The sequence below is a fragment of the Equus caballus genome, chromosome 25 (assembly GCF_041296265.1).
Source record: "Equus caballus isolate H_3958 breed thoroughbred chromosome 25, TB-T2T, whole genome shotgun sequence".
In the NCBI taxonomy this organism is placed as follows: Eukaryota; Metazoa; Chordata; class Mammalia; order Perissodactyla; family Equidae; genus Equus; species Equus caballus.
In genome coordinates this window covers 8,611,371-8,637,919 of record NC_091708.1, presented here as the reverse complement: position 1 = coordinate 8,637,919, position 26,549 = coordinate 8,611,371, and the positions used below count along the sequence as shown (strand labels likewise).

Sequence of the window (26,549 nt, the reverse complement as noted above, 5' to 3'; positions counted from 1 at the left end):
GGCCCGGGGTTCACTAGTTCAGATCCCAGGTGCAGACATGGCACTGCTTCTCAAGCCATGCTGTGGTAGGCGTCCCACATATAAAGTGGAGGAAGATGGGCACGGATGTTAGCTCAGGGCCAGCCTTCCTCAACAAAAAGAGGAGGATTGGTAGCAGATGTTAACTCAGGACTAATCTTCCTCAAAAGAAAAAAAAAATTTCATACCTAGGTTAGAAAAAACAAAAGAAAGAACAGCTGAGGGTGGTGAAAACCCAGTGAACCCCAAATTCAGCAAGGGTCAGGGACTGAAGGCCAAGAATAGTCACAAGGAATCAAGTTCCTCCATAATTCTAGAATTCACAGAAGGCTCTAGATTGGCACTAGACTTCCCACTGAATGTGGGGAAAACAGCTAGATGCAATTTTATTTAATCTCAAAAGAATTGGTGACCACAACTAATATCTCAGTTTCAACTGGAACAGGAAAAGTTTGTTTCATCACTGAGATTCTATCTACAAAAACAAGAAGGCTATTTGAGTGGGCTCTGTGCATAGACAAGAGTTTACACAATCTCTCCTACTCTAAAGGAACAAGCTGCAAATAAACTATATAAAACACCTGCCTTTTGAGATGTAAGCCAAAGGCTCCTGGGACTTTGACAAAAATTGAACCTAGTGTAAGGGAGGAAGAGAATTCCTCCACCATCTCTAGGTCCTTCTGGCTGGGCTATTAAGTAAATTCACATGAGCCAGAATAACAGGAGAAAATCAGACAAAGCTTCATAACATGTATACATGGGAGAAACCCAGGAAAACTGGGTAACTAGCCAGAATGGCTGAAGCTGTCACTTTAAATATCATCTTCAGCTAAAGACAAAGGAGGATGTTGGAGGTAGTGGTTTGGGACTTCAAAGTGGAGGAAGGTAATTCACATGGAGATGGAAAAGCAAATGTTTGGTAGATAAGAATGGGCTTACCAAGGACCCTCACAGTCTACCAATACCCAGAGTTATCTATGGTGATGGCTTGTCCTGGGGACAGGCCTTTTATCTTAAATTCTTTTAGGCAGTTAGAGGGAAGGTCAAATTTTCTTTCAGAGTCTTTTGTTATTAAAAATAATCAAGCCAGAGGCCAGCCCCTGGTTGCCCTGGCCAAGTGGTTAAGTTCAAGCTCTCTGCTTCGGAGACCCAGGGTTTCGCCACTTCGGATCCTGGGCGTGGACATGGCACTGCTCCTCAAGCCATGCTCAGGCGGCGTCCCACATGCCACAACTAGAAGGACCCACAACTAAAAATACACAACTATGTACTGGGGGGCTTTGGGAGAAAAAGGAAAAATAAAATCTTTAAAAAAAAATAAATCAAGCCAAAGAGACACATTTTGAGGTAGCCAATTCTGATCCCCCACAATAGCAATATAGAAAGAAGGAGAGGGTATGACTGTCAGGAGAAGCTGAAGGCTAATCCACAGTGTAGAATGCTGACAAGACAGGGTATGGTAGGAGAAATCCTAAAGGAAAGTCCAAATTCAATTCCCATCTTTGTGAAACTGAAGGTGGGTACCAGAGGATTACTATAGATATTCAATAAGAACATGATTGCCTTTTGACCTTGTTATGAATCTTGTCAATTTGCTGTCTTCTTGTTTAACTTGAAGGGTGACTTGGGATTTGTGAGTTTGTTTTGCGGAAGAAAGAGAACACCTTTGGGGAGGCTGCGATCACCAGATGGCAGGCACCTAGCAGCCATTGCAGACTGCCCAGGGGTTTACTGGGAGTGACCCCTTTATTTCGCCAAAGCTCCTCCTGCCAAGCCCCTGAGCTCTATAAACCACCCTGCTTTTTGGTCTGGTTAAGGCAGATTTGAGTGAACCCATGCTCCAACCTTCTTATCTTGGCCAACTTGAATGGGGCCTTTCTCCATCTCCAGGCACCGATGTCTCATTGTTTGGCTTGCTGCACATTGGGCACACGAAATTGAGATTAAGAGGTTTGGTATCAAACCTGGACAGACGGGCAAACCCAGATACCTGGAGACAGTTAACCCCAACTGGCAAAAAGAGAACAAGAGGTACTGATTCTGTCACTGACTAATTACCCCAAGAAACTCAAGGGAGGTTTCAGAAGCATTTAATTGTCTCTCCAAGTTGTTTTTTTCTTTTTGTTATGTTAAGGAATGCAATCACCAACCACCCTGAACCAGACTGAGCCCCACGGCAAAGCAGCACAGATGAGCTGAGAGGTGCCAACTGAGCTTGCCCAAGTGAATGCCCACCTCTCCCTTTTGAATATTCATTTGCCATCTGAAATGAAAGGTCCCTGCCATGCCCTTGGAAATGATTCCATGTGGTCTCCTATTTGTTGCAAATACACTTTACTTTGTGTGACAACTACTTCTGCTAGAGAGTGTAATTTTAACTTGCTAGGAAGCAACCTAACTTTGGTTTGGTAACAATTCCAAGAGCCAAAACACACAAAGATCTGGGAACAAGGTGTGTGTGGGGGGGTTGGGGGGAAGTGGAAGGGTGGTAGGGAGAAGAAACTCAGGACTGACATAGTCTTGCCCAGTGGTCAAGGCACCATGAGGAGCTCTCTGGCACAGTCCAAGACCTGCCCTCCTGCAACACATAATACACATAAGATCTAGGGCCTCCTTCCTTCTTTCTTTTTTTTTCCTTGAGGAAGATCAGCCCTGAGCTAACATCTTCTGCCAATCCTCCTCTTTTTGCTGAGGAAGACTGGCCATGAGCTAACATCCACGGCCATTTTCCTCTACTTTATATGTGGGATGCCTACCACAGCATTGCTTGCCAGGCAGTGCCACGTCCACACCCAGGATCCCAAGCAGCAAAGCCTGGGCCTCCAAAGCAGAACGTGCGCACTTAACCGCTGCGCCAACAGGCCAGCCCGTCCCCCTTCCTTCTTAATCTACTGTTCCTCAGGCTCATTTTCCTCCACAAACTATTTAATATAGATGTGAAGTAGAGCCATGATTCTCTGTGTACAGCCTCTGTTTTTCTTCCTCCACAAACTCTAAACCTTGCCCACAGACATTTGCTATGTGTATATGTCAATAGGTTCCAAATCTATATCTTTAGTTCAGACTGCTCTCCTCAGCCTTAAACCCATATATCCAATAACCTGCTAGCTTTCTCTACCTGAATATCATTCTTGGACCTCAAACTCAGCATGTATAAAGTTAAAACCATTAAAATGCCTTAAAATATATATTCTACTTGTTGATCCAGAAATTCTACTTAGAAAAATAAAATCTCCCTCAGTGTTTTGTTCTAAAAGATCAGTGTGCTTAGAGTCACCAACTTACTCTTTCTCCTTTGGGCCCAAAGTGAAAAGATTCCTATAAAGTTCTACAACTCCTTTACTAAATAAAGGAATCTTAACATTATTTGTAACAGCAAAAAAACAGAAACAACCTAAATGTTTGGTCTGTAGATTTAATGCAATCCCAACGAAAATCCTAGAGGGTAGATTCATGTGTGTGTGTGTATGTGTGTGTTTGAAAATGACAAGCTGATCCTAAAATTTATATGGAAATGGAATGGACCAAGAATAGTTAATATAATCTTACAGTCTTAAAGTTGGAGGATATGCAATACCAAATATCAAGACTTATTACAAAATTACAGTAATTAAGACAGTGAGGTAATGGTGCAAGGATGGACAAATAAATCCATAAAACAGAGGGTCCAGAAACAAACCCACATATTATGAACACTTGTTTTATGAAAAAGGAGACACTGAAGAACAGTGGTGGAAAGAACTGTTTTGTTAACAAAAATCATCCAAAACTTGGAAATGCTACAAAGAAAAGGCAGCAGGGTTAGCCAAAGATCAATTATCCAGGCAACATACTTTTGCTTTACTTACTATCTATCTAGTATTGATTAAAGACTAAAACTCTGTGAAGTCACACGTTAACCTATAGATTTTTGTCTGGTAATGATGCAAAGGATTTCTGATGAGTAGAAAAGGTTATGGTGTTATTGTCCTGTAGACATTAACCAGTTTTATATGTAACCTACCAATCTTATTCTAACATTCCTTTTCCAAATGCCTATAAATACCTGTGAGGGTTAATTTTATGTGTCAACTTGACCAGGCCACAGGATGCTCAAACATTTGGTCAAACATTATCGTGGGTCTGTCTGTAAGGATGTTTCTGGATGAGATCAACATTTGAATAAGCAGACTGAGTAAAGCAGACTGCCCTCCCTAATGTGAGTGGGTCTCATCCAACCAGTTGAAGGCCTGAATAGGACAAAAAGGCTGAGTAAGAGAGAATTTCTCTCTGACTGACTGCCTTTGAGCTAGGAGATTGGTCTTCTTTCCTGCCTTTGGACTTGAACTGAAACATCAGCTCTTCCTGGGTCTCGCGCCTGCTGGCTTTCAGACCGGAACTACATTGTCAGCTCTCTCGGTTCTCAGGCCTTCACACTGGGACTGGAACTACACCATTAGCTCTTCTGGGTCTCCAGCTTACCAGCTACCGATTGTAGGACTTGTCAGCCTCCATAATCCTGTGAGCCAACTCCACATAATAAAATCTCTCTATCTCTATATACATGTCCCCCCACAGACCCCTGACTAATACAATACCTAATTTCCTCAAATGATCATTGAACATGCTTTACCATCCTCCTTATTCCTTCATTAATGAGTTAAATAAATCTTTGACATGTATTCATTCTATATTCTTATAAGAATCTCGCTTTTAACTTTTTGGAAATTGTACTCTGATTTCAACAAAAAGTGCTGGATCAATTGGATAACCATGTGGGAAAAAAGTGAATCTTGACTCCTACCTCACACTATGATTTATAAAAGGTAAAATAAAGCTTCTAGACAATAGCATAAGAGAATATATTCATTACCTTGGGGTTAGGCAAAGATTTCTTAAACAGAGCATAAAATGCATTAACAAACAGATAAATTTGATTGTATTAAAGTTAAGAACTTCTGTTCATTGAAAGACATCACTTAGAGAATAAAAAGGCAAGCTACAGAGTGGGAAAAGATATTTGCAATTGATTTCTCTAACAAAAGAATCATATCCAGAATATACAAAGAGCCCCTACAAAAAGATACAAAAAAAAAAAAAGACAGACAACCAAATAGAAAAATAGGCCAAGGACTTGATCAGGGAAGTCACAAAAGAAGATAACCAATAGACATATGAAAAGATGCTCAACTTTACTAGATATCAGGAAAATGCAAACTAAAGCCACAATGAGATACATTACATATACACTAGAATAGCTGAAATTAAAAAGACTGACAGTATCAAGAGTTGGCAAGGATGTGGAGAAACTCAACCTCTCATATATGGTTGTGGGAATGTGAATTGTTACAATCCCTTCAGAAAAAATATTGGCAATATCTACTAAAGCTGAACATATACATGCCCTCCGACTCGGCAGGTCTACTCCGAGGTATACACCCATTGGAAATACATATATATGAGTCAATAAATTTATTTTTAAAAATGCAGAGATGAAGAACAAGGGAAAGAAAAGAATGAGATTAGGAAGGAGTATATAAAAGCTCAAATTTATCTGAAATATGAATTTCCTTAAAAGAGAATTTGAAGCCAATGTGGGAAAATATTAAGATTTCATAAAGCTGTGTGAGAATGTGAGTGTTTGTTACAGTATTCTTTATAACTTCCTGTATGCCTAAAATATTTCATAAAGAAATTTTTAAAATCTCGTAGAAGAATAAAGACTCAGAGAAGTTTAGGAGCCATTAACTTTAAGAAAAAAAAAAGATTATAGGGGCTGGCCTGATGGTGCTGCAGTTAAGTGCGCACATTCCGGTTCAGCGGCCTGAGTTTTGCTGGTTTGGATCTGGGTGCGGACACAGCACCGCGTGACAAGCCATGCTGTGGTAGGCATCCCACATACAAAGTAGAGGAAGATGGGCATGGATGTTAGCTCAGGGCCAGTCTTCCTCAGAAAAAAGAGGAAGATGGCCAGCAGTTAGCTTAGGGTTAATCTTCCTCAAAAAAAAAATAAATAAAAAGAATTAAAAAAAGATTATAATACGAATTACACAGTATAATGCCAATATTGTATATGTAAACATACACACACACATAGAATGATATGATGTGATGAAACTGGCACTTTACCTCTGGGGTCTTCCTCCTCAAAACCCATAATCCCAACGTAATCATGAGAAAAACATCACACAAATCCCAACTGAAAGACCTTTTACAAAATACCTGACCAATACTCCTTAAAACTGTCAAGGTCATCAAAAACAAGGAAGCCTGGGGGCCGCCCCATGGTGGAAGGGTTAAGTTTGGCGCTCCACTTTGGCAGCCCAGGGTTTCGCTGGGTCGGATCCTGGGCAGACATGGTACCACTCATCAAGCCATGATGAGGCGGCATCCCACATGCCACAACTAGAAGTGATGTGGATTAAGGCTGCCCCAGCTAGAGAAGCCCAAGGTGACCTGGCCTACATGCCAAACTATACGACCCAGTGGACTTTTTTTATGGTATGAATTAGGGCTGCCCCAGGGAGAGAAGCCCAGGGCATCCTCACCTACATGCCGATCTATATGGCCAGATTCGTATCTAAAGTTATATGACCGCACAATAACCAGACTCCATCTGCACTGAAATCATTTAATGACTTTTTACATCATCTTTTCTTTTCTCCAGTAAAAATAAGTCACGTACCCATGCCTTATAAAATTATCCCTAACCCTCAACTCGGGGCAGCAGCAGGAGCTCTGACTGCCCATGGGTCTTGTCCCCACGCACCAGCTCTGCCTGCCCATGGGCCCTGTCCCCATGCCAGTGGGGGCAGCAGAAGCGGCAGCAGCAGGAGCTCTGACCACCCGTGGGTCCTGTCCCCACGCACCAGCTCTGCCTGCCCATGGGCCCTGTCCCCATGCCAGCGGGGGCAGCAGAAGTGGCGGCAGCAGAAGCTCTGACTGCCCATGGGTCCTGTCCCCATGCTATTCCACACTATTCTCTAAATAAAAGAGCACTACTGCCAGATCTTGAGAGTCTAAGAAATCTTTCTTTTGACTCCTCGGCTCACCGACCCCGCATCAGAAGGACCCACAACTAAAAAATGTGCAACTATTTACCCCGGGGCTTTGGGGAGAAAAAGGAAAAATAAAAAATCTTAAAAAAATAATATTTAAAAAATTTTTAAAAAAACAAGGAAGCCTGAGAAACTGTCACAGCCAAGAGGAGCTTAAGGAGACATGACAATTAAATGTAATGTGCTATCCTGGATGGGATTCTGGAACAGGAAAAGAACATAAGGCAAAAACTAAGAAAGTAGTTTAAAGTATGGACTTTAGTTAATGATATCAGTATTGGCTAATTAATTATAACAAATGAACCATACTAATGTAAGATAATAACGGGGAATTAGCTGTCGGGTTTACGGCAACTCTATTATCTTCACAAATTATCTCTAAATCCAAAATTCTTCTAAAATTAAAAGTTTGTTTTTAAATAAGTCAAGTAATTTACCCAAATTCATAAAGTTAGTAAATACCCAGTACCCAAAGTTCAGAGACCAACGCAAATTACTACAAACCCTGTGCTTTTTCCACCACGCAAAACCCTCCCAACTTTACTCTCTCTAGGATTATACAAGCATTTGTATGCCAACGTAACAAGTCCCTGAAAGGCAGAGAAAATTTTTTTCTTTGCGCCTAGTACACCACTGGCGTTGAGAAAGCCAGCTTAAGTTAACTACTCACAGAAAGAAAATCAGAGACCTAAAGAATCTGAGACTTTCAGAGAACTTTTATCAGGTCCCACCCACCCTATACCGGTCTGCACCGCCCGCTCCACGGAGAGGCCCGATAGGTCCTGCAAGAGTCCTGTGCTGCCACCTACCGGTAGCTGGTAAGCGTCGCTCTTCCCGCTGTGCCTCGGAAACCCGTGGGGCGGGGGAGGGTGGAGAGGGGACTTAAGCGCTAAACAAGTTACAGAACTCAAGCAACTGTCACACAGTTCCCTCGATGCTCGTGCAAAGCAAAGTCTCTACCTTTCTCCGGCGACTGCAGGCTCTCGTGACTCCTATTAGCACGTAGGCTGGTAGAACACACAGACTTCCCAGCTCACCCACCCCCAGGGCCACAATCCCACCCTGCCCGCCGGTCTCTCAGAACTCGGACTCCCTGCACAGCGCAGGCTGCAGAAACCGCCCACAGCCTCACAGCCTGGAGACCCGTCCGCCAGACTGCCCATTTCAGATTCTGAGATCCCATCACCATCGGCAAACCCCAGAGACCTCCCTCGCTAGGGCAAGTGCGCGCTAACCCGGCGTCCCCAGAGGGGCTGAGCTCCGCGGCAGCTCGCACCCGCGCCAGCCTGCGGCGCGCCGGCCAAGCTCGGAGCCCGCGGGCTAGCCCTCGGGCCGCGGCGCCGGCTTCCCAGCCCCCGCGGGATCCGGTAGGCCGAGGCCCCGCCCCTCCAGACCTGTCATCACAGAAGCCGCACGTGGCCGGGGTGGGACCTCTGGCGACCTGCAGCCATCACTTTGTCTCCGCCGTCCATTGGGGCAGCCGCGGGCAGTCAGAGCCAGCGGACCTGGGCTGCAGCGCGAGCGCCCGGGTGAGGGAGCAGGAGAAGGGGCGGGGTGGAGAGGCTCCGAGACCCGAGCGGGCTCGGGGGAGGGGGCCTGGCGGGGTTCTGCCGGGCTGGAATCCGAGGGCGGACCCTAGCGAAAGGGGGTGGAGACCACAGGGGGCGGGGTCAAGGTGGGGCCAGGGACAAGCCGAGGTTCCCGGAGAGGCTGGGTGGACCAGAGGGGGCGGGAACAGGGGGCGGGGACAGGGGGCGGGGCCTGGGTCACGGGGGAGGAGCCCGAGGAATTGAAGAAACTAGGAAAGGGGACGAGCCCTGGGAAGGTGGGAGGTGGTACAAGGGAGAGGGTGGGCCTGGGCGTTGCGGGGGCGGGGCTCGGGCCCGAGGGGCGAGGTTTGCAGGCCCAGGCTCCAGCAAGGCCGCTCAGTAAGTGCCCCCATCCACTACCTCCCCAGGTGCAACGGGACTCAAGGAACTACAGGTGTGGGGCGGGGCGCGTATGGAAGAACGGCCGAGGACGGGGGTGCGCTAGGGCAGACATGAGGAGGTGGGGGCCACATTAGGCAAGAAGAGGATCTGGAGACTGCTGGGGGAGAGGAAGACACAGAGTTGGGGGAGGGGTTGGGGGCTCAATGTGTGGGCAAGGAGGTGCCTTCTCCAGGGGCCCTTGTGGGGGAGGGGCGGAAGTGTTTTGTTGGGGTGGGAGGTACAATGTGAGCGGGCGAGGTGCTGTGTGATGTGGAGGATTGGAAGCGATACTTGAAGGGGCGGATCTGAAGGCGCTTTAGGGGAAGAGGGTGCTGTGTGATGGAGCAGGGCTGGTGGTCCAGAGTGTGGGAGGGACCGAGGGACTGTGTGGAGAAAGAAGGGATGGGCCTTTGGGCACTGTGTGAGGGAAGGGGATTGTAGGCCCCAGGTGAGGCGGGAAGAATCCCTAGTGCTTTGAGATAGTCTAGGGCCATTGTGGAGACTCCAGGAATATGTTTGTGTACTGTGTTCTAGGTGTAAGTGTGATGGAATTCACGGGGTGAAGAAGCCAGTCTGTAGTGCTCCTGGCTCCTGAGGTCCTAACTCCACCTTCAGGCCTGAGCACTCTTAGAGAGGATCCAGGCCCTGCTTGCCACAAGGGCTTGTGTGACTGTCAGTCTGCTTTGCATCTGTCTGGCTGAGACTAGGGTTTCTTTCCTCAGCTGATGTCTCTGGGGACCCTTTCCCCATTGGGTTCCTGTTAACCCCCTACTCTAGTTCCTGTTCCTCCCAGAAGCCTGCCATGGTCCCTGTCTTCCCCCTCCCCCACTTTGCCCTGCCCTTATGCTCTGGGTGTGCTCATTTCCCACTTCCTTCCTCACCCTGGGGCCTGGCCTGGTCCTTGCCTGTCTGGGAGCTGTGCCTTGCCTGGGACTTTGTACTCATTGGCCAGAGACCCTGGTAACCAGCAGCAAAGCCCAGACCCCACCCATAGTACTAAGAGGGTCTCTCCCAACAGCCCCCTAAGTGGCTGGTAGGCACAATTTTACCACTTGCCACAAACTTATTTTCCTCACCCTTTTCCTTCTCCTGGGTGGGGAACCCTAGGTACCTCAAAAATTCTGGCCTTCAACGGAAAGGGAAAATGGTGGGAACTATTGAGGGTCTTTAATGTATGTTTTGAGAGGTGCACCACTATTGTAGGCTGAACTCGGGAAGGAATGTGAGGTTCCAGCCTCAGCTGGGGGAGGACGAGGGAATGGCTCCCCATGCTCCTGGCTTGGAAGCTGACTGCCAGCACTGAGAGTAGGGCCTAGTCCTCCTGGAGGCTCCTCTGGTTCCCTGAGGGGACTTGATGTATGCCAGGGTTCTTTTTGCCCCTGGGCTGGCTGGGAGATGTGAGAAAGGACTGCCTTCCATGCAGTGGCTGAATGAGTGTGACAGTGCTGCTGAAGGGGGCCCCAAGCCAGCCTTCTCTAGCTGAGAGACTGGCTGGGGAGGGAGGGGGTGCTGAGGCCAGACAAAGGGTGGGGTAAGAGAGAGCAGGCTGAAGGCTTTTGAGGAGGAGCTGATTGCTATGGCAACACAGCTTCCCAGACTGTCTCTCAGAGAGGCGGGCCTAGGGCAGACTCACTCCAGCTTCCTCAGGGCTGAGGCATTTGTGTGAGTGGGTGGGGCATGAAGAGAAAGGACATCAGTGTGCTGTGCTGTGCTGAGGCTGGGGTATGTAGCCTTTCTTCTTCAGTATGGAGCAGCAAGGCATTCAGACGCTTGGATCCATCTTCTCAAAATGGTGTGAGTGAGCAATTGCCATTAGAATTATGCATTATAAAGCCAGAGTCATAGAGGCCCTCAGTGGTCATCATTTATACAGACCCTTCATTTTACAGATTTGGAAATTTATGGCCAAAGAGACTGTGATTTTTCTCCAGGTCTCTGTGAAAGAGTTAGGACCCAGCCCTCCTAAGTGCTATTCACTCAGCCCAGGGCTCATTCTTTCTTTCAGCCAATGTTTGTTGAGCATCTATTATGGGCCAGGCACTGATGTTGATTCTGGGAACACCAGCATGAATAAAACAGAGGTAGTTGCTGCTCTCATAGAGCTTCCATTCTGATAGGGGGAGAAAGCAATGTGTGGGTGAGAGGGTGTGTGAAAGAGAGAGAGAGAAAGAGACAGAGGTGTTAGGTGGTGATAACTGCTATGAGAAAAATAAAGCAGGGTGAGTTTAGGGCAGGTTGGTGAGGCCTCTTGATTGTACCAAGCTGCTTTCCCAGGGCACACTGAGGCTTAGAACATCCTTGATGCTTCTACCTGAGCTATTGCCGCCTGACCTTTGCAGGTAACTAAGGCCTGGGCCTATGGTCATGTCAATAGGAAGAACAAGGTAGGGTTGCCGAGTGATTATTCATTTCTATGGTGTTCTGTGTCTACCTGTCTTCCCAGTAAGGCAAATAGGCTCTTACATTCATACTCTGCAATTTGTTCAGGGTGTTGAAAACTTCCTAATCCTGTTCCTTAGCATTAGGGAACCAGCAAGAAAGTCAGTCCATGGCAACTGGGTTCTTTTTCAGGGTTTTCTCCCTGGTCTGAGGTGAGGAGAAGGGAGCCTGGAAGAACTGTTACTTGCTTGTCCTTCCTAAGTCTAGGGCACAAGGAGGAAGTAGGGGGAGGGGAGCCTCTTTTTACTGTCCAGTGACAACCTCAGAGCCCTTGGGGCCTACAGCACAGGCAAAGTAGAAACCTTGGGCCTTCTGTGACCTCTGCACCATAGAAGAATGGACTTTCCCACTTCTGGAGGCACAACCAGAGAGCCTGCCCTGGCTGATGCCAATTTGCGTCTTCCTTCTTTTGGTTCTGGTGTTTGTCTCCTGCTTCTGTGGAAGACTGGGAGAAAAAGGCTCTTAAATTCCAAACTATCTGACTTGCCAAGTCCAGAGGGAAAGGTAGACAGGGCCATCTATTTTCTTAACTTGCCCCAAAGCAGCCCCTCTAAAAAGTATCTTTTAATGCCTAATCCTTGCAAAAGTTTCTATCCTGGTCATTTAAAGAATAGGAGGACAAGAATTAGGAATGCTGGGGCCAGCCCAGTGGTGTAAATGGTTAAGTTTGCATGTCCTGCTTTGGCAGCCTAGGGTTCGCCCATTCACATCCCGGGTGCGGACCTACGTCTGCACAGCTATGCTGTGACAGGCATCTCACATAAAAAGTAGAGGAAGATGGGCACAGATGTTAGCTCAGAGCCAATCTTCCTCAGCAAAAAGAGGAGAATTCGTGGCAGATGTTAGCTCAGGGCTAGCCTTCCTCAAAAAAAAAAAAAAAAAAAAAGAAAATTAAAAAATTAAAAAATAAAATAAAGAATTGGGAATGCTGGTTCTGCTGCCACTTAATTTGGCTGGGTCTGGACTAGGCCTAGGGCACAGTGACTCAGGGGGAGGGTGGGGAGTTTCGAGGGAGCTGTGAGTCATGAGGGTGAGCTCCATGACAAGAATTGGGCATAGTTCCCCCACTCTGGGCAGAAGGCTTCCTATTCTGCTTCTCCTGGGTGCTCTCTTGAACAGGGAGGGGCCTATGAATAGAAAGAGTACTGGTGGAAGGGATGAAGCAGCCAGATCTCAGAATAGGAGTTCAGAGACACAAAGAATGATGTTTAGGTCCCTGAATTAAAATGTATCCCTATCTCAGGAGCCCTTGGGGCCCCTCTGAGGAGGGCAAAAGAACATCAGTGCCGAATAAGAGAAGGAAGAATACCATTTCTCCATGGAAGGAGATAAGATCCCACTTCAGGACTTTTTCATCTGCTCTGGCATGAAGGCAGCTTCATGGGCTTCACCAGTCCTCTGGTCTCTGGAGTTCTAGTTTGCAGGTTTGGGAGAGATGAATGGGAGTGGGAATATTTGGGGTCTGCTGCGAGACTCTTCAGGCTGACTTTGGAGATTGTCGAACTGTGCCTAAAAAAGCCCCAGGGCGTCCTATTAACCAACCTCCGAAGAGGAAGGGCAGGGGTGAGAAGTCGGAGGCCTACCTCTTTGAAAGGGTTAAATGGCAAGGTAGACAGCTGCTTTGGACTCTGGGCAGATGAGGGGTTAAGAAGATGGGCGGGGCGACCCAGGTAGTCCTGCCCCCTTATGGACCAATGGGCGTGCGTCTCTTGGAGGGGGAGTGCCTCACAGTTGAGGTCGTGGGGAGGCTGGCCTCCTATGGGCCAATGAGCCTGGTCGCTGCTCATGGAGGGCGTGGTCCGAGGGGGGCGTGGCGGCCTTGGCGGCCGGCGGGGGTGTTGGGGCGCTGGGCGGGGCGGGCAGCCCCATCAGCTGGTAGGAAATGGCCTGTGAGTCAGAGGGGCAGCGGAGTCGGCAGCGCGGAGCCGGGGCGGCCATGGGGAGGGACGGTCGCGGGGAGGGGCGCGGCAGCGGCTGGGGGGCTGCGGGCGCCAGGGCCCGCTAGCGTTGCACACGAAGCTAAACAGAGAAGAGCCTAGCAGAGCAGGGCTCAGCCCGAGCCACCCTTTGTCTGAGTTGGGGGCCGTGGTGGGGAGGACCGGAGATTCCAGGGGAGGGACCGGGACTGGACAGAAGGGCCCGGAGCAGCGGCTGCCTGGCGGAGCCAATTTGGGAGCGGGGTGAGTGTGTGCTACGTGAAAAGAGCAAGTCTCCGAAGCTCCAGTAGGCAGTGGGGCCTGTCCCAGGCTGTGGGGAGGAGGGGGGTGAGAAAGGATGGGGGCGGGGGTGGGGCGGCTAAGCAGGGGTGAGGTTTCCTCCAGAACAAGGAGTCCAGGAGCCAGGTGAGTCCGCCAGGCTCACTTTGGAGGGGGTACTGAGATCTGCTCCCTCTCCGCTGAAGGTGGAGGGCTCTGGGCCAACAGCCAAGGGATTGGTGAGAGAGCAGAGGTTGACCTTCCCACCCACAGTAGTGGTCCATGGGAATAGCCCCCCAGCTTGTGCAGACGTGTGCAGGGACAAAATGTAGAGCAGCTAGCAGCAGTTCTCTCTGTACAGAATGAAGGTGGAAAGCACATGAAGAGGAAATCTCCTTCCCGCCACCCTCCTTGATCAGGGTAGAAATAGATACCTTTAATACTGAAGGGAAGGGGAGAGTGAGCCTGGGAGCTTCTACCTATACCGACATCCGCCTACCCCACCTCCCAGGCCTAGCAGGTGTCTGAGGGGACAGACCTCATGGTATTCTGGGACTTGTTGTTTTTGCTGGCCTTGCTCCCTTGGCATGTTGGGAGCTGTAGTCCTTGCCAGCCACAGCCTGGCACAGCTATTTGATGCCAGCTGCTGCCTACCCCCTGCACAGAGAGTGAGGTTTGGTCTCCTCTGCTCCCCTCCCCCCCTCCCCCCCCCCCCACAGTCCTGCCCCATGAGTCAGCTTGGAGCCATGGTCTAGAGCCAGACTGGCTGGGTGGCAGGAAGTGAGTCTTAGAGCTTCTCATTGACAGGGTGGGAACTGAGAGGGCTCTAGGGTAATGAGCAGATGCCAGGCATGCTGGGGTCAAGTAGGGCATCATGTCGTCACCTGGATTCCCTAGGGCAAGGGCTCAAGAGGCCATCTGGGATGACCTGGAGGTAGGAGTGCTAAGGACAAGGCCCTTCCTGAATCTGTATGGCTTGCATATAGGTAAGGAGGGGTAGAAACCAGTACAGGTTGTGTCCTCTGACAACACTGTCATTGGTGTTCTGCCATTTCCAGACACCCCACCCACCACAGGGAACCAGAATTTTCTTAGGGATCCCAGTTCTAATGTGAACTTGGTGAAATAGGATAATGTGAGATACAATGATGAGAACTTGGTGAAGGAGAGATTTTCAGTCCTGGGTGCAAATCTCCCCTTTCTGCCTGCCTCCTACCCCCACCTCTGTTGCTGCTGATTCTCCCTATACAACTAGTCTCTCTGCTTCTCTCATTCTGGGGATTTTTCTCTGCATTGTCAGGACTGCTGCCCAGATCTCTGGGACTTGCATTCCACTTTTTTGAGCCCTGCTAAGTGCTTACCGCTGTGCTTGGAGTTGGGCAGAGGAGTGGAGCACAGACCTACTCTCAAGAACCCTATGGTCAGTCTAGCAGATGTCTTACCCACAGAAGCAAGCAAAACTGTCACTGGGTTACGGGAGACAGTGACACTGCCATAGGTGAGGTCTCAGAGGAGAGAGAAATATCTGTGGTCTGGAGTGGTCAGAGTAGGCTTTCTGGAAGGGAAGACTCTTGGCCTGGCCAAGGAGGAAGGGTAGGGCTGGGTGGGCATACAGGGGGCATTCCTTGAAGGGGAAAGGGTATTGTGAATGGCAGGCAGCACAGGCTACTGCCCAAAGGAGAAGCTTGATCCTGGGGCCAGTATTTCCTCCCATGATGGAAGATGGCCTTCAATTTAACTTCAACTTCAATTCCCCTCACCCAGTATTGGCTCCTGAGGGTGGACTGCTCAGTGAAGACCATCTTGTGTCCTGGCAGAAAAGCAGTGGTTTGGGTTTTTGGGTGTTGGATGTTTTGGGAGGGGTGGAGAGGTACTCCTAGTTGCTTCCAGCTCTCTGAGTGGCCACTGCCTTATCTCTGGTTTGCAGGGCCTAGGGGGAGGGGTAGGTGCTGGAAAGTGCCTTCTGGCAGTGCCTCCTCCCCACCAGCCTTGTTTTTGGTTAGATTTGTTGCCTCCTGTTAAGGGACAGACTGCTGGGGGCAATTAGGAGTTTAAGGCTGAAGGGCCCACTCTGAGCTGACCTGAGGTTTATACCTCTAAGGAGTGCTGATGGGGTGTGAGTTTCCATAAGACCTCTTGCCCTTAGGGCTCTGGGGTGGCACTTGTCCATTTGGGAAGGAATTGTGCAACTTGATGGCCTTGACTAGGAGGGCTGAATTCTTGTCCTCGCCACCTCTCAGGTGGCATGGCCTCTTGGGTCTTGGGATATCTCATCCCCCCTCCTCTTCAGGGCAAGAGTCCCCCAGGTGGTGGCCCTGACAAGTTATCATCCTACCTCAACATGCTTCTCACATCCTTTTTACATTGAGCCAAGACCTGCCTCTCTGCGACTCCTTAGCTCTGCCTTCTGGGCCGTGGGTCCCAAGACGGCCCCTTCTGTTTCTGAAGAGTTCCTCATGGGAGGGGGATGGCCTAGGGGTGCTCTCTTAGCCCACCATTGAAGAGGAGCCTTACTACTGTCTCCAGGGATCCTGGCTTATGTCTGTTCTCTCCCCAGGGTCCAGCTGAGCCCAGGAGCTGCACGGAATGGTGGCAGTCACCTTGCCAGTGCAGTGGGTATGGACCAGACTGCATGCTAGGAGAGGAAGTCATCAGTCAGGAAGAGGGAACACACAGCTGGGCTTAAGGCCTCTTCATCGGGGTGAGTGCCAGGGAGAGGGAGGGGGAGCAGGTCCAGGAAGAAGCTAAACTAAATATGTCACCCTCTTGGAAGTTCTGGGCATAGTCTCTATATTCCATTAATCCATCTGGGGATTTGGATACCTTCACCTCCAGGAACCCCACAAGGTCACCTCTTCAGGCCAGGGGAGGATCTGAAAGTCAACTGGGAGGGAGAAGACTCATTGATTCCTCTGACCACCTTTTCTTCTCTTCTCTTGCACAGATGTCCCCAGGCCCCCCAGCCCAGGCCCATCATAAAGGCTGTGGGGGGGGACCCCCCTGACCCAAGGGGGGCTTCATGCGCCACGTGCAGGCGGAGCTGTCTCCATCCTCAGAGCCAGAGGCTGGTCCTTCGCAGCCTGCAGTCAGGCAGGGGGCCCTCCAGGGTGGCTTGCTCATGGGCTACAGCCCAGCAGGGGGGGCAACATCCCCCGGGGTCTACCAGGTATCCATCTTTTCCTCTCCAGCTGGTGCCTCTGAGCCTCATAGGGCCCTGAAACGGCCGGCCCCGCCCACTGAGGGTCCCCGGGAGCTGAAGAGAGGCCCTGGGCTGGGGGCCAGAGAGGGATTACCCCCTGAAGAACCATATACCAGGGGACTATTGGGCCCAGAGGGACTGGGGCTGGGACTGGGTGTGGCCAGCCAGCATTTCTGCCATCATGGCCTCTGTGTTGTGGAACAGGGAGGTAGCTCCACCTCACCTTGGACTTCAGGGGCCCGGAGTCCCTGCTGGCACCCATCAAATGCTTCCTGCAATACTTTGCACACCAGAGACTGGGCTTCCCCAGATCCAGGGGGACAGGTGTCCCTGGGGGAGTCCCCAGGGCCAGCCCCTCCGGGCCAGCTGCTCACACTTGACACTGATTTGCACAGTCTTGCACAAATAGGGGATAAGAGCCCAGTGGCTGGGGTGGGCAATGGGGGCAGCCCCTGGCCTAGGGAGTCCCCTGGCACTGCCAATGGGCACAGTCCCGAGCACACACCCCCTGGCCCTGGACCTCCAGGCCTCTGTCCCACCAAGCGAAGGCTGCTTCCTGCTGAAGAAGCCCTGGATGTCAGCTCTGAGGATGAGGGGCCAGCCCCTCGGAGGCGCCGGGGAACCCTGGGCCACCCTCCTGCTGCCAACAGTTCTGATGCCAAAGCCACACCCTTCTGGAGCCACCTGCTGCCTGGACCCAAGGAGCCTGTGCTGGTAAGCCAGAAGGGGAGGTGGTCTTCTCTTAAGTGTATATCTGTAGGGGAAGAGGTGAAGGCCTGGGGGGAATGTTCCTATGAGAACTTGTGATGAGCCCCTGCTCCCAAACATATCTGGCCTCCACCCAATCTCTTTCCTCTCCAAAGGACCCAACAGACTGCAGTCCCACGGGGCGGAGGCTGAAAGGTGCCTGTCGCCTGAAGCTGTAAGTGACCGGCTTCTCCCTGTGCCCTGTTCCTGAAAATGGGGCAGAAGTCTGTAGTAATCCCCTCTCCAGCCCCAGGGTAGGGGACCCCAGGGCAGGAGCCCTAGGTAGTGGCAAACGGTGGGGCCCAGGGACATAAGCAAGCATCCCAGAATACCTCAAGCCAACTACTTTGTGTCCCCTCCTCTACCAGGAGCTCCCTTCGAAGCCTCCGGAAGGGGCCAGGCTTGCTGAGCCCCCCCAGTGCCTCCCCTGTTCCTACCCCTGCCGTCAGCCGTACTCTGTTGGGCAACTTTGAGGTAGTTCCCCTCAGATTCTGTGATGGGGTTCTGGGGAGAGTGGGGTGGCGGAGTGTGGCCTGGAGGGATAAGGGAAATAGCTGGCATCGCTCTCATAATATGTTTTCCCCAAACCCTAGGAATCATTGCTGCAAGGACGCTTTGCACCATCTGGCCACATCGAGGGCTTCACGGCAGAGATTGGAGCTAGTGGATCCTACTGCCCCCGGCATGTCACGCTGCCTGTCACTGTCACCTTCTTTAATGTTTCTGAGCAAAATGCCCCGGCCCCCTTCCTGGTATGACTTGACCTCAACCTGCAGTTCACTTGTGAGGATGAGGGATGGGGGCAGGAGGCATTCTTTAGGTGTTCTCCCCTAGGAAGGAGGCAGGGCCAGGTGAGGGGAACTCTAGTGTGGGGCAGGGGCCAGGTCTTGGAGTGAAAGATTGTAGAGATGGTGAGTATTCAGGGCTCTCCCAGACCCCACCTTGGCTGACGGCTCTATGGCCTTCCCAGGGTGTCGTGGACCTGCTCCCCCTGGGGAGGAAGGGTTACAGCGTGCCCAAGGTGGGCACCATCCAAGTGGTGAGTTCTCCCCGAGGGCAGGTGGGAAGAGGGGGAGGAAGACAGCCCCTAGGCCCTACCAACCTTGTCTGTCCTGCCCCTAGACCTTATTTAACCCCAACCAGACTGTGGTGAAGATGTTCCTTGTGACCTTTGACTTCTCGGACATGCCTGCTGGCCATGTGACCTTCCTGCGCCATCGCCTCTTTTTGGTGCCTGTGGGTGAGGAGGGAAATGCTAGCCCCACCCGCCGCCTCCTCTGCTACTTGCTGCACCTCAGGTGAGGACAGGGCCCAGGGGCAGCTGGGGAGGCCTAGGTATCCTTTCTCCAACTCAGATATCCCTTCCCTGAATAGGATCTCTTCTTGCTTCTCTACTGTTTAGATTCTTACTTTGATCACCCTGCCCTCCCCCAGGTTCCGGAGCTCCCGCTCAGGCCGCTTAAGCCTGCATGGAGACATCCGCCTGCTTTTTTCCCGCCGGAGCCTGGAACTGGACACAGGGCTCCCCTACGAACTACAGGCTGTGACCGAGGCCCCTCACAATCCACGTTATTCACCTTTGCCATGACTGTCAGTGCCCTGAACCCATGTGGGCCAAGCACCTGCCCATCCTACCCCATCTTGGACAGAGCAAACATGCGGAGAGGTGGCGAGAGACCCTCCAGGCTTGAATTAAACCACTCGCCATGCTCATGCCCAAACTGATTATTTGGGCGTTTAAAGCTTCTGATCCTTACCACACGCTGCCCTACTCTGGGTACTCCATGTGCCTGCCCCCTCCCTTGAATTTCCCAGGCCAGCTTAGGTAGCGGGCAGGAACTGGAGCTACCCTGAGGTTGTCCCAAGTTCCTAGGCAAGTTGTGCCAGCATTGCCTTCCTGTCCTGGGCAGGGGCCACTTATTATTTTATTTATTTTTAATTTATAATTTATTCAAATTGGATTGCCTTGGTAACCTCCCAAACATGATAATTGGCATTGCCCCTCCTCCTTTCTCACTCTCAGATATTGCTCCAACCTCAGGAGTTGAAAAGGCTGATGTAGGGGCTGGGGGAGAACTGCTCTCCCTCAGCTGAGGGCAGAAGGACTGAGTCACTAGCCAAAGACTCAGCTTCCTTTGTCCTTCCCTATTCCTTTCACTTCACTTACTCTCTGACCCCTCTCTGAAAGCCAACTTATATGTATGTGTGTGTGTGTGCATGTGTGCACGTGCTTGTGTGTGTGTGGTATGTGCGTGAGAAAGAGGGCGTGCATGCATGCGCATACATGGGGGTTAACCACCCCTCATCTAGGGCTCCAGACTCCGGTTGTCCCTCTCCTCCTGCCTGTGTTTCCTTGCTTTGGGGTCCTGACTGAGGAAGGTGTTCAGGGGGCAGAGTCAGGGCCAAGGACTGGGGTGCCTCCTTTCACCTGGCCAGACTCTGACCCACCTACCTCAGCTGGGGTGAGGGGCACCCCTCAAACTCAGTCATGTGGTTCTCAACTACCCCATTCCCCACTCCAGACTCTGACCCAGCCTTAGCCCTGACTCGTGGCGCTGGGCTAAGGGGAACAAGCATTTGCTGAAACTTGAAAAAAAAAAAAAAAAAAAACAGGAAAAAATTGTACCTGGTACTTTTTTTTAGGAGAAAAAAAAGAAAGAATAAATTCTTGTTTGGAAACTTGAGCTAAGCCCTACTTTTTCTATTGGGGAGAGCGTGGGAATGTGGATGGAGGGCCTAACTGGAGCTGGGACTCTCCCTGTCTCCCAGAGAGGAGAACTGAGGCCTGAGACCCTGATGATTGTTAGGGTCTGGTCTTGCTCTTTTCAGATAATGGGGTGAGGTGGTGGGGAAGGTTCCGCCATAAAAGCTGAACTCTCTGAATGTGGATCTGGATTCTTATACGGGTTCTATTGTTAATGATTTTAGCCCCTCTGAGCTTCAGCGCCCTGACATGTAAAATGAGAATGACTATGCAAGTCTCTGAAAGGATGTGCCAGAGCGTCAGGGATGTGTGCAGGGTGACATGCTCCAGACAAGGCCGAACGCTGGGGCTGTGTGCTGGACTCTGTATGCAAGAGGACCAGGCCTGCTAGACCCTGACTGGGAAGAGGTAGAAAAGGCCACGGTGCCTTGGGAAAAGAGGGGAGGGGGAAAATCTCAGTCTGATCACGAGCAACGTTAAGCCAGCCCAGTCACCATGGCAACGAGAATGGGGTCAGTCCCCAGTGGGAGGGCTGGGTACAACACAGCAGGACTACCAGAGAATGTCACTATGACAACCATGGCAACTAGTCAGCTCCAATTCTCCGGTCGCTATGGTGACAGATGGGGGCGATTATACGCTCAGAAGGGTAAACAGTCTCGGGTAGGGGTAAAGAACTCCGTGGGAGGTGTTTCTGGGTCACCTGCACGCGGAAAATAGCTTCCATTTTGGTCACCATGTCCGGGGTCTTGGACTTGGTCAGCGAGAACCAGAACAAGTCCCAGCTTTGGGCCCTCTCTAGAAGGTTTGTGTTTCCCAAGGAACAACTTGATACCCGCTTCCGCCAAGTAACGTGAACAGGCTGAGCGTGGGATGGGGGAAGGGATTGCCGGAAGTACTTCCGGCGGAGGCGAAACGGGAGGAAAGGCTCAGGTCCGGGCTACTAGAGAGACCGCTCTGCTCTGCGTCTCGTTGGTTCCGGAGGTGGCTGCTGGTTTGGGAAATGCTGGCGCGCGCGGCGCGGGGGCCGGGGGCCCTTTTGCTGAGGGTGAGTACGAGGCAACCTTCTCCAAGGGTCAGGCCCCCGGTCGCCTGTGTCCTTAGCTGGGAAGGAGCAAGATTTCAAGTTTGGGGAGAGAGCTGCGGTCAGAGGTCGTGGTACCCACGTGAGTCCCTCTCCGAGGGCCCTTTACGGTCGCGGTTTGGGGAGATGCCTCTGGGACCGGCGCCGAAAGGGGCAGGTTGCCGGGCCGGCTGGGGACTCTGCTAACCCTCGCCTTCCCCTTAGGGCTCCGTGCAGGCTTCTGGCCGCGCCCCGCGCCGCGCCTCCTCCGGATTGCCCCGAAACACCGTGGTACTGTTTGTGCCGCAGCAAGAGGCCTGGGTGGTGGAGCGAATGGGCAGATTCCACCGGATCCTGGAACCTGTGAGAACCTCTTCTGCCCATCCCGGACCAGCGTGATGCCCATTTCCCTCACGACATGGGGAGATGGGGTGGGACCTCTTTGGGGCCTGCCGTCACCCTTGGCTTCCAACTCCCCAGGCTAGATCTGGCAAGGCCCAGGCTGCTGACTGTCGTACCTGTTACCACCTTCTCCTATGGCCCTAGTGTCCCACAGGCCCCGTTCTTGGGAATCTCCCCTATCCGTCCTCTCAGCTTCACCTGTCTGCATGGAGAAGACTGCTCTGGTGGCTCCCATTGCCTTGACTCTCCACTTCATTTACAGACCCAGCCTCCCATCCCTATCCTCTTGGGTTTCCCTATCAGTGACACCTCCAGCCTTCTGATTTTCTGGGCATCTTCCATATGTTGATTCCCTGCCCGCTCCATGTTTAGCTTGGATCCCAACCCTACAGCCCCTGTCCTTCTGAGGACCCATGACTCCTCTTCCCAGGGCTTGAACATCCTCATCCCTGTGTTAGACCGGATCCGATATGTGCAGAGTCTCAAGGAAATTGTCATCAACGTGCCTGAACAGTCGGCTGTGACTCTCGGTGAGGGGTGAAGGGTGCAAGGTGACACTGGTGCTCTGAGGCCATTAGGATGTGGTTGCAGGAGATCCAGAGCTTAGGAGAAAGACCTAAATCGGATCTGGAGGCCTAACCTTCCTCCTTTTCTTTCCTGCTCCTGCACTTGCAGACAATGTAACTCTGCAAATCGATGGAGTCCTTTACCTGCGCATAATGGACCCTTACAAGGTATTTGTCCCCTGCTTTATTCAGTTCCTAAGCTGCTCTCCTTACTAAAATCCTGCACCCAAGCTTACACTATCCATGCCCCTTTCAGGCAAGCTATGGTGTGGAGGATCCTGAGTATGCTGTCACCCAGCTAGCTCAGACAACCATGAGATCAGAGCTTGGAAAACTCTCTCTGGACAAAGTCTTCCGGGTAAGGGGATCTCAGCCAGAGTTAGAGTTGAAAGACACATACCTGGCACTCTCAGTCCTTTCTAGGGATCACGATCAGTCCCAGGCCCTTCTCAGCTTAGACCTTTCTTGGGAGGGTTGAGGCCATGGAGCTTATACCTCTCTTCCTCCAGGAGCGGGAGTCCCTGAACGCTAGCATTGTGGATGCCATCAACCAGGCTGCTGACTACTGGGGCATCCGCTGCCTCCGTTATGAGATAAAGGATATCCATGTGCCACCCCGGGTGAAAGAGTCCATGCAGATGCAGGTGGGGGCCAAGGAGGGATGGGGAAGAGGACTTCAGGATGCTCCAGTTGCATGGGGACCTGGACTCCCTTCCCTATTGTGATGGGTACACTTGCAGGTCTGTGTAAGAGTTTATTCTGGCTTCTTGTTGATGGGGTTGCTGGGGGCTTTCAGGTGGAGGCAGAGCGACGGAAACGGGCCACAGTTCTAGAGTCTGAGGGGACCCGAGAGTCAGCCATCAATGTGGCAGAGGGGAAGAAGCAGGCACAAATCCTGGCCTCCGAGGCAGAAAAGGCTGAACAAATAAATCAAGCAGCAGGTCAGCAGAGGGTAGAGGCTGAGGGAGGAGCAGGGCATGGGTCTTTGAGGGTTGGTACTGGGACAGGAGCTTTGGGGTACCCTGACCTCATAGGTCAAGCTCTGTCTTTTTCTTCCAGGAGAGGCCAGTGCGGTTCTGGCCAAGGCCAAGGCTAAAGCTGAAGCTATTCGCATCCTAGCTGCAGCTCTGACACAACATGTGAGAGGCCCCTGGGTGGGAGTGGGGGGACAGGAATCGACAGTGGAAGAGGTTTTCTCATCTGCCCTTGGGAGAAGCTCCTGCCTTTGTAGGTTCCTTTGAGCCAGATTACATGATCTCTTGGAGTGTGATCTGCATATTCTCTTTTCAGGAACCTGACTTCTCTCCACTTCCCCCCATTCCCCTTCTCAAGTCTGTGATCTCTGATTTTATCCCTCCTGTGGCCACAGAATGGAGATGCAGCAGCTTCACTGACTGTGGCTGAGCAGTATGTCAGCGCATTCTCCAAACTGGCCAAGGACTCCAACACTATCCTGCTGCCCTCCAACCCTGGCGATGTCACCAGTATGGTGGCTCAGGTTAGAGTGCCCTGAGGACCTGGCATAGAGCACCAATGCCGCAGACTGAGACCCCACCACCACCATCACCACGTACACCCCATAGAGGGATTCAGTTCACCCTGAGGCCTAGACTTCCCTTCATTCCTTCTAGAGAAAGGTCTCTTAAGAATGAGAGAATGAGACACACCCGCTCACCCCTGGGGAAAGGGAAGCTCTTGAGACACCTTTTCTTTTTTTGCAGATCCCTATACCAGTGTTCTGAGGGTGACCCTGCCCTGGTAGTTTGTAAGATTCCTAGAACCAACTCCAAAGCTTGGAAGACTGAGGCTTGAAAGAGAGAGAAAGGAAAAACAAGCTTAATGGCCCCAGCTCCACCTTCCTTTTAGCCATTGGTGGGTTGGGCTATGCCTTCTGCGGTATGTCCTTATGGCCTCTCTCTCTGTCCCTCTCCTCAGGCCATGGGTGTGTATGGTGCCCTCACCAAAGCCCCACTGCCAGGGGCCCAGGACTCAGCCTCCAGCGGGAGCAGCAGAGATGTCCAGGGCAGAGATGCAAGTCTTGATGAGGAATTTGATCGAGTCAAGCTGAGTTAATGGCACTAGGCTTGGCCAGGGAGACTGGGGTCAGGGAAGCGGCCCCCCCAGACTCTGGCTCTAGCCTCCCTGACAAGATTTTGGTTATTATTTTTTTATTTGAACTTTAATCATGTAATAAACTCACCACTGGCAAACCAGGAACTGACCTCTTTGACTGGGGAATGAAGTTGGGAAAGTCAGCAGTGTTTTCCCTGGATGTTCACTCCCACACTCCAGCCGTCAGGTCTTGGGAGATGATTCCTCTATGAGCAAGTGTGAACTTCATGTAAAGTGGAATTCTTTCTGTCTTCAGGAGAAGCTGTGGGATAGTGTGGAAGGATTAAGCCACATGTCTACTGCATTGCCCCCTGGGGAGTGTAGTCCCCCCCTCCTGCTAAGTCTGGAGCTGTGAATTTGAGCAGATGTTTGGGGGCGTTTTTTACAGGAAAGAGGACTGCCCTTGCAGGGTAGTACTGCTGAATGCGTAAAGGGTCTTCAGAGACTGAGGTCATTCATTCATTCAAAACATGATGAGGAGCCGCCCGGTGGCACAGTGGTTAAGTGCACACGTTCCACTTCGGCTGCCTGGGGTTCACCGGTTCAGATCCCGGGTGCGGACATGGCACCCCTTGGCAAGCCATGCTGAGGCAGGCGTCCCACATATAAAGTAGAGGAAGATGGGCACGGATGTTAGCTCAGGGCCAGTCTTCCTCAGCAAAAAGAGGAGGATTGGCAGCAGATGTTAGCTCAGGGCTAATCTTCCTCAAAAAAAATTAAAAACATATGATGAGCCAAGTGTAGTGCTATACATGGGTTATAAAAGTAACTGAGACCCACTGGTCCTTGCTTCCACAAAATACCAGGTTGGAGAGGGGAGACAGGCAACGAAGCAGACAGATAGAAAATGATAAGTGCTGTAATGTAGGAAAGTTCTGGCTGAGGGATCCTGTGGGGAGGAACATGTCAGCTTGTGGGCAGCAAATTTGCCAACTCTGCTATGGAGCTGAGGCTGGAAAAATGAACGCCTTCACCAGGCTAGGGTTTGGGACTAGAATATTCAAAGGCCCATTGCTCTGGAGAAGTTGGAACATTCAGAATTGTTTGCTGTGGCTGAAGAGTAGGGTTTTGGGGCATGGGACCATATGGCAAGAGCCAAGTCACAGGAGGATAGAGTCCTGAAGAGATGGACTTTATCCTTAGGGTCAGGGGACCCATGAAGGGTTTCTCCCCTTCCCCATGAAGAATTTTAAGAAGATTAAGGTAATCACATTAGTGTTTTAGATGGGGCTGTCCTGCTGCAATGTGTATAGGGGATTTGAAGGAGAGATGAAGGGCTGCAAGGACAGTAAGCAGGCTGCCTCAGTGATCCTGGAGAGGGTGATGAGGCCTGAACTGAGCTAAGGGGCCATCAGGATGGATGTGGAAGGGTGACATTTTGACATATTTCTGAATTAGAATTTATTCATTTATCTACTTGATAACTTTATTGAGCCCCAACTATATGCCAGGAACTGAGGATATAGTAATGAAAACAATATTCCCTGCTCTCAGTGAGCTTACATTCTACTTGGAAGGGACAAACCATTAATAAGATGTATAGTATTTCAGATGCTCATGAGTTGTGCTATAGTGGAAATTAAAGAATGGAAGGGAGATGGGGAATTTGGGGGTAGGAGGCCATAGTATTAAGTAGAGGGTTCCAGGAGACCTCACTGATGTTACATTTAGGCTTAGCTATGGAAATGAGGGGAAGACCCATTTGGGCGTCTGGGAGTAAAGCTGACAGAAGATTGCAAATGCAAAGTCCCTGAGGTCTTATAATTGGAAGAGCAAAGGAGCTACAAGTAGATGGAACAGAGTTATGGAAACAAAGAAGTGGCGGCTAGATGAATCAGAGAGGGAAGCAGGAAGCTGGTATGTAGACTTGTAGGGCCATGTAGGGCCACTGGAAGAACTTGGGCTTTGCTCTGAGATGAGAAACCAGCGGAGAGGTTTTTTCGTTTGCTTTCAATAGTAGCTTTATTGAGAAATAATTTACAGACAATACAACTCACCCATTTAAAATGTAAACTCACTAATTGGTAGTATATTTACAGAGTTGTTGAACATCACGATTTTAGGCCATTTTCATCACCGCTCCCCTATCCCCACCGG

The 26,549-nt window shown here is 50.9% G+C and overlaps 3 protein-coding genes across 22 annotated transcripts in view; 2 read left to right on the top strand and 1 right to left on the bottom strand.

Annotated features, from left to right (window-relative positions):
• UNC13B (unc-13 homolog B) overlaps positions 1-8,691 on the bottom strand; it is a 217,569-nt gene extending 208,878 nt beyond the window's left edge. For 3 of the 8 annotated variants that reach the window (XM_070250604.1, XM_070250606.1, XM_070250580.1), the window contains exon 1: positions 8,450-8,652. Coding sequence is in view for 2 of the 8 variants with exons in the window: in XM_070250596.1 (XP_070106697.1) it covers positions 8,450-8,456 (7 nt within the window). In the remaining 6 variants the exon portion in view is untranslated. Of the gene's footprint in view, positions 1-8,290; positions 8,427-8,449 lie in introns of those variants that run through there. The other 5 variants (XM_070250603.1, XM_070250596.1, XM_070250595.1 and 2 more) reach the window with 5 other exon arrangements.
• On the top strand, positions 8,446-20,289 carry ATOSB (atos homolog B). Of its 10 annotated transcripts, none has more exons than XM_023629635.2 (9): positions 8,446-8,584; positions 16,217-16,360; positions 16,604-17,572; positions 17,722-17,780; positions 17,974-18,079; positions 18,199-18,357; positions 18,576-18,644; positions 18,728-18,903; positions 19,040-20,289. In XM_023629635.2, the coding sequence occupies exons 3-9, from the start codon at positions 16,679-16,681 to the stop codon at positions 19,191-19,193; spliced, it is 1,617 nt and encodes a 538-aa protein (XP_023485403.1). In that variant the 5' UTR covers positions 8,446-8,584; positions 16,217-16,360; positions 16,604-16,678; the 3' UTR covers positions 19,194-20,289. The 10 variants fall into 10 exon arrangements, with proteins under 10 accessions (XP_023485403.1, XP_070106754.1, XP_023485401.1 ...); XM_070250653.1 differs by lacking the exon at positions 8,446-8,584 and adding an exon at positions 8,826-8,880; XM_023629633.2 differs by lacking the exon at positions 8,446-8,584 and adding an exon at positions 8,841-8,983.
• Positions 20,290-20,970: 681 nt separating this feature from the next.
• STOML2 (stomatin like 2) lies at positions 20,971-24,553 on the top strand. Of its 4 annotated transcripts, none has more exons than XM_001504533.6 (10): positions 20,971-21,357; positions 21,598-21,735; positions 22,205-22,304; positions 22,450-22,508; positions 22,597-22,698; positions 22,850-22,984; positions 23,137-23,281; positions 23,400-23,479; positions 23,710-23,838; positions 24,276-24,553. In XM_001504533.6, the coding sequence occupies exons 1-10, from the start codon at positions 21,313-21,315 to the stop codon at positions 24,411-24,413; spliced, it is 1,071 nt and encodes a 356-aa protein (XP_001504583.1). In that variant the 5' UTR covers positions 20,971-21,312; the 3' UTR covers positions 24,414-24,553. The 4 variants fall into 4 exon arrangements, with proteins under 4 accessions (XP_001504583.1, XP_014591363.1, XP_023485407.1 ...); XM_014735878.3 differs by having other exon boundaries at positions 21,269-21,475; XM_014735877.3 differs by lacking the exon at positions 22,205-22,304 and having other exon boundaries at positions 21,168-21,357.
• The last annotated feature ends 1,996 nt before the right edge of the window (positions 24,554-26,549 follow it).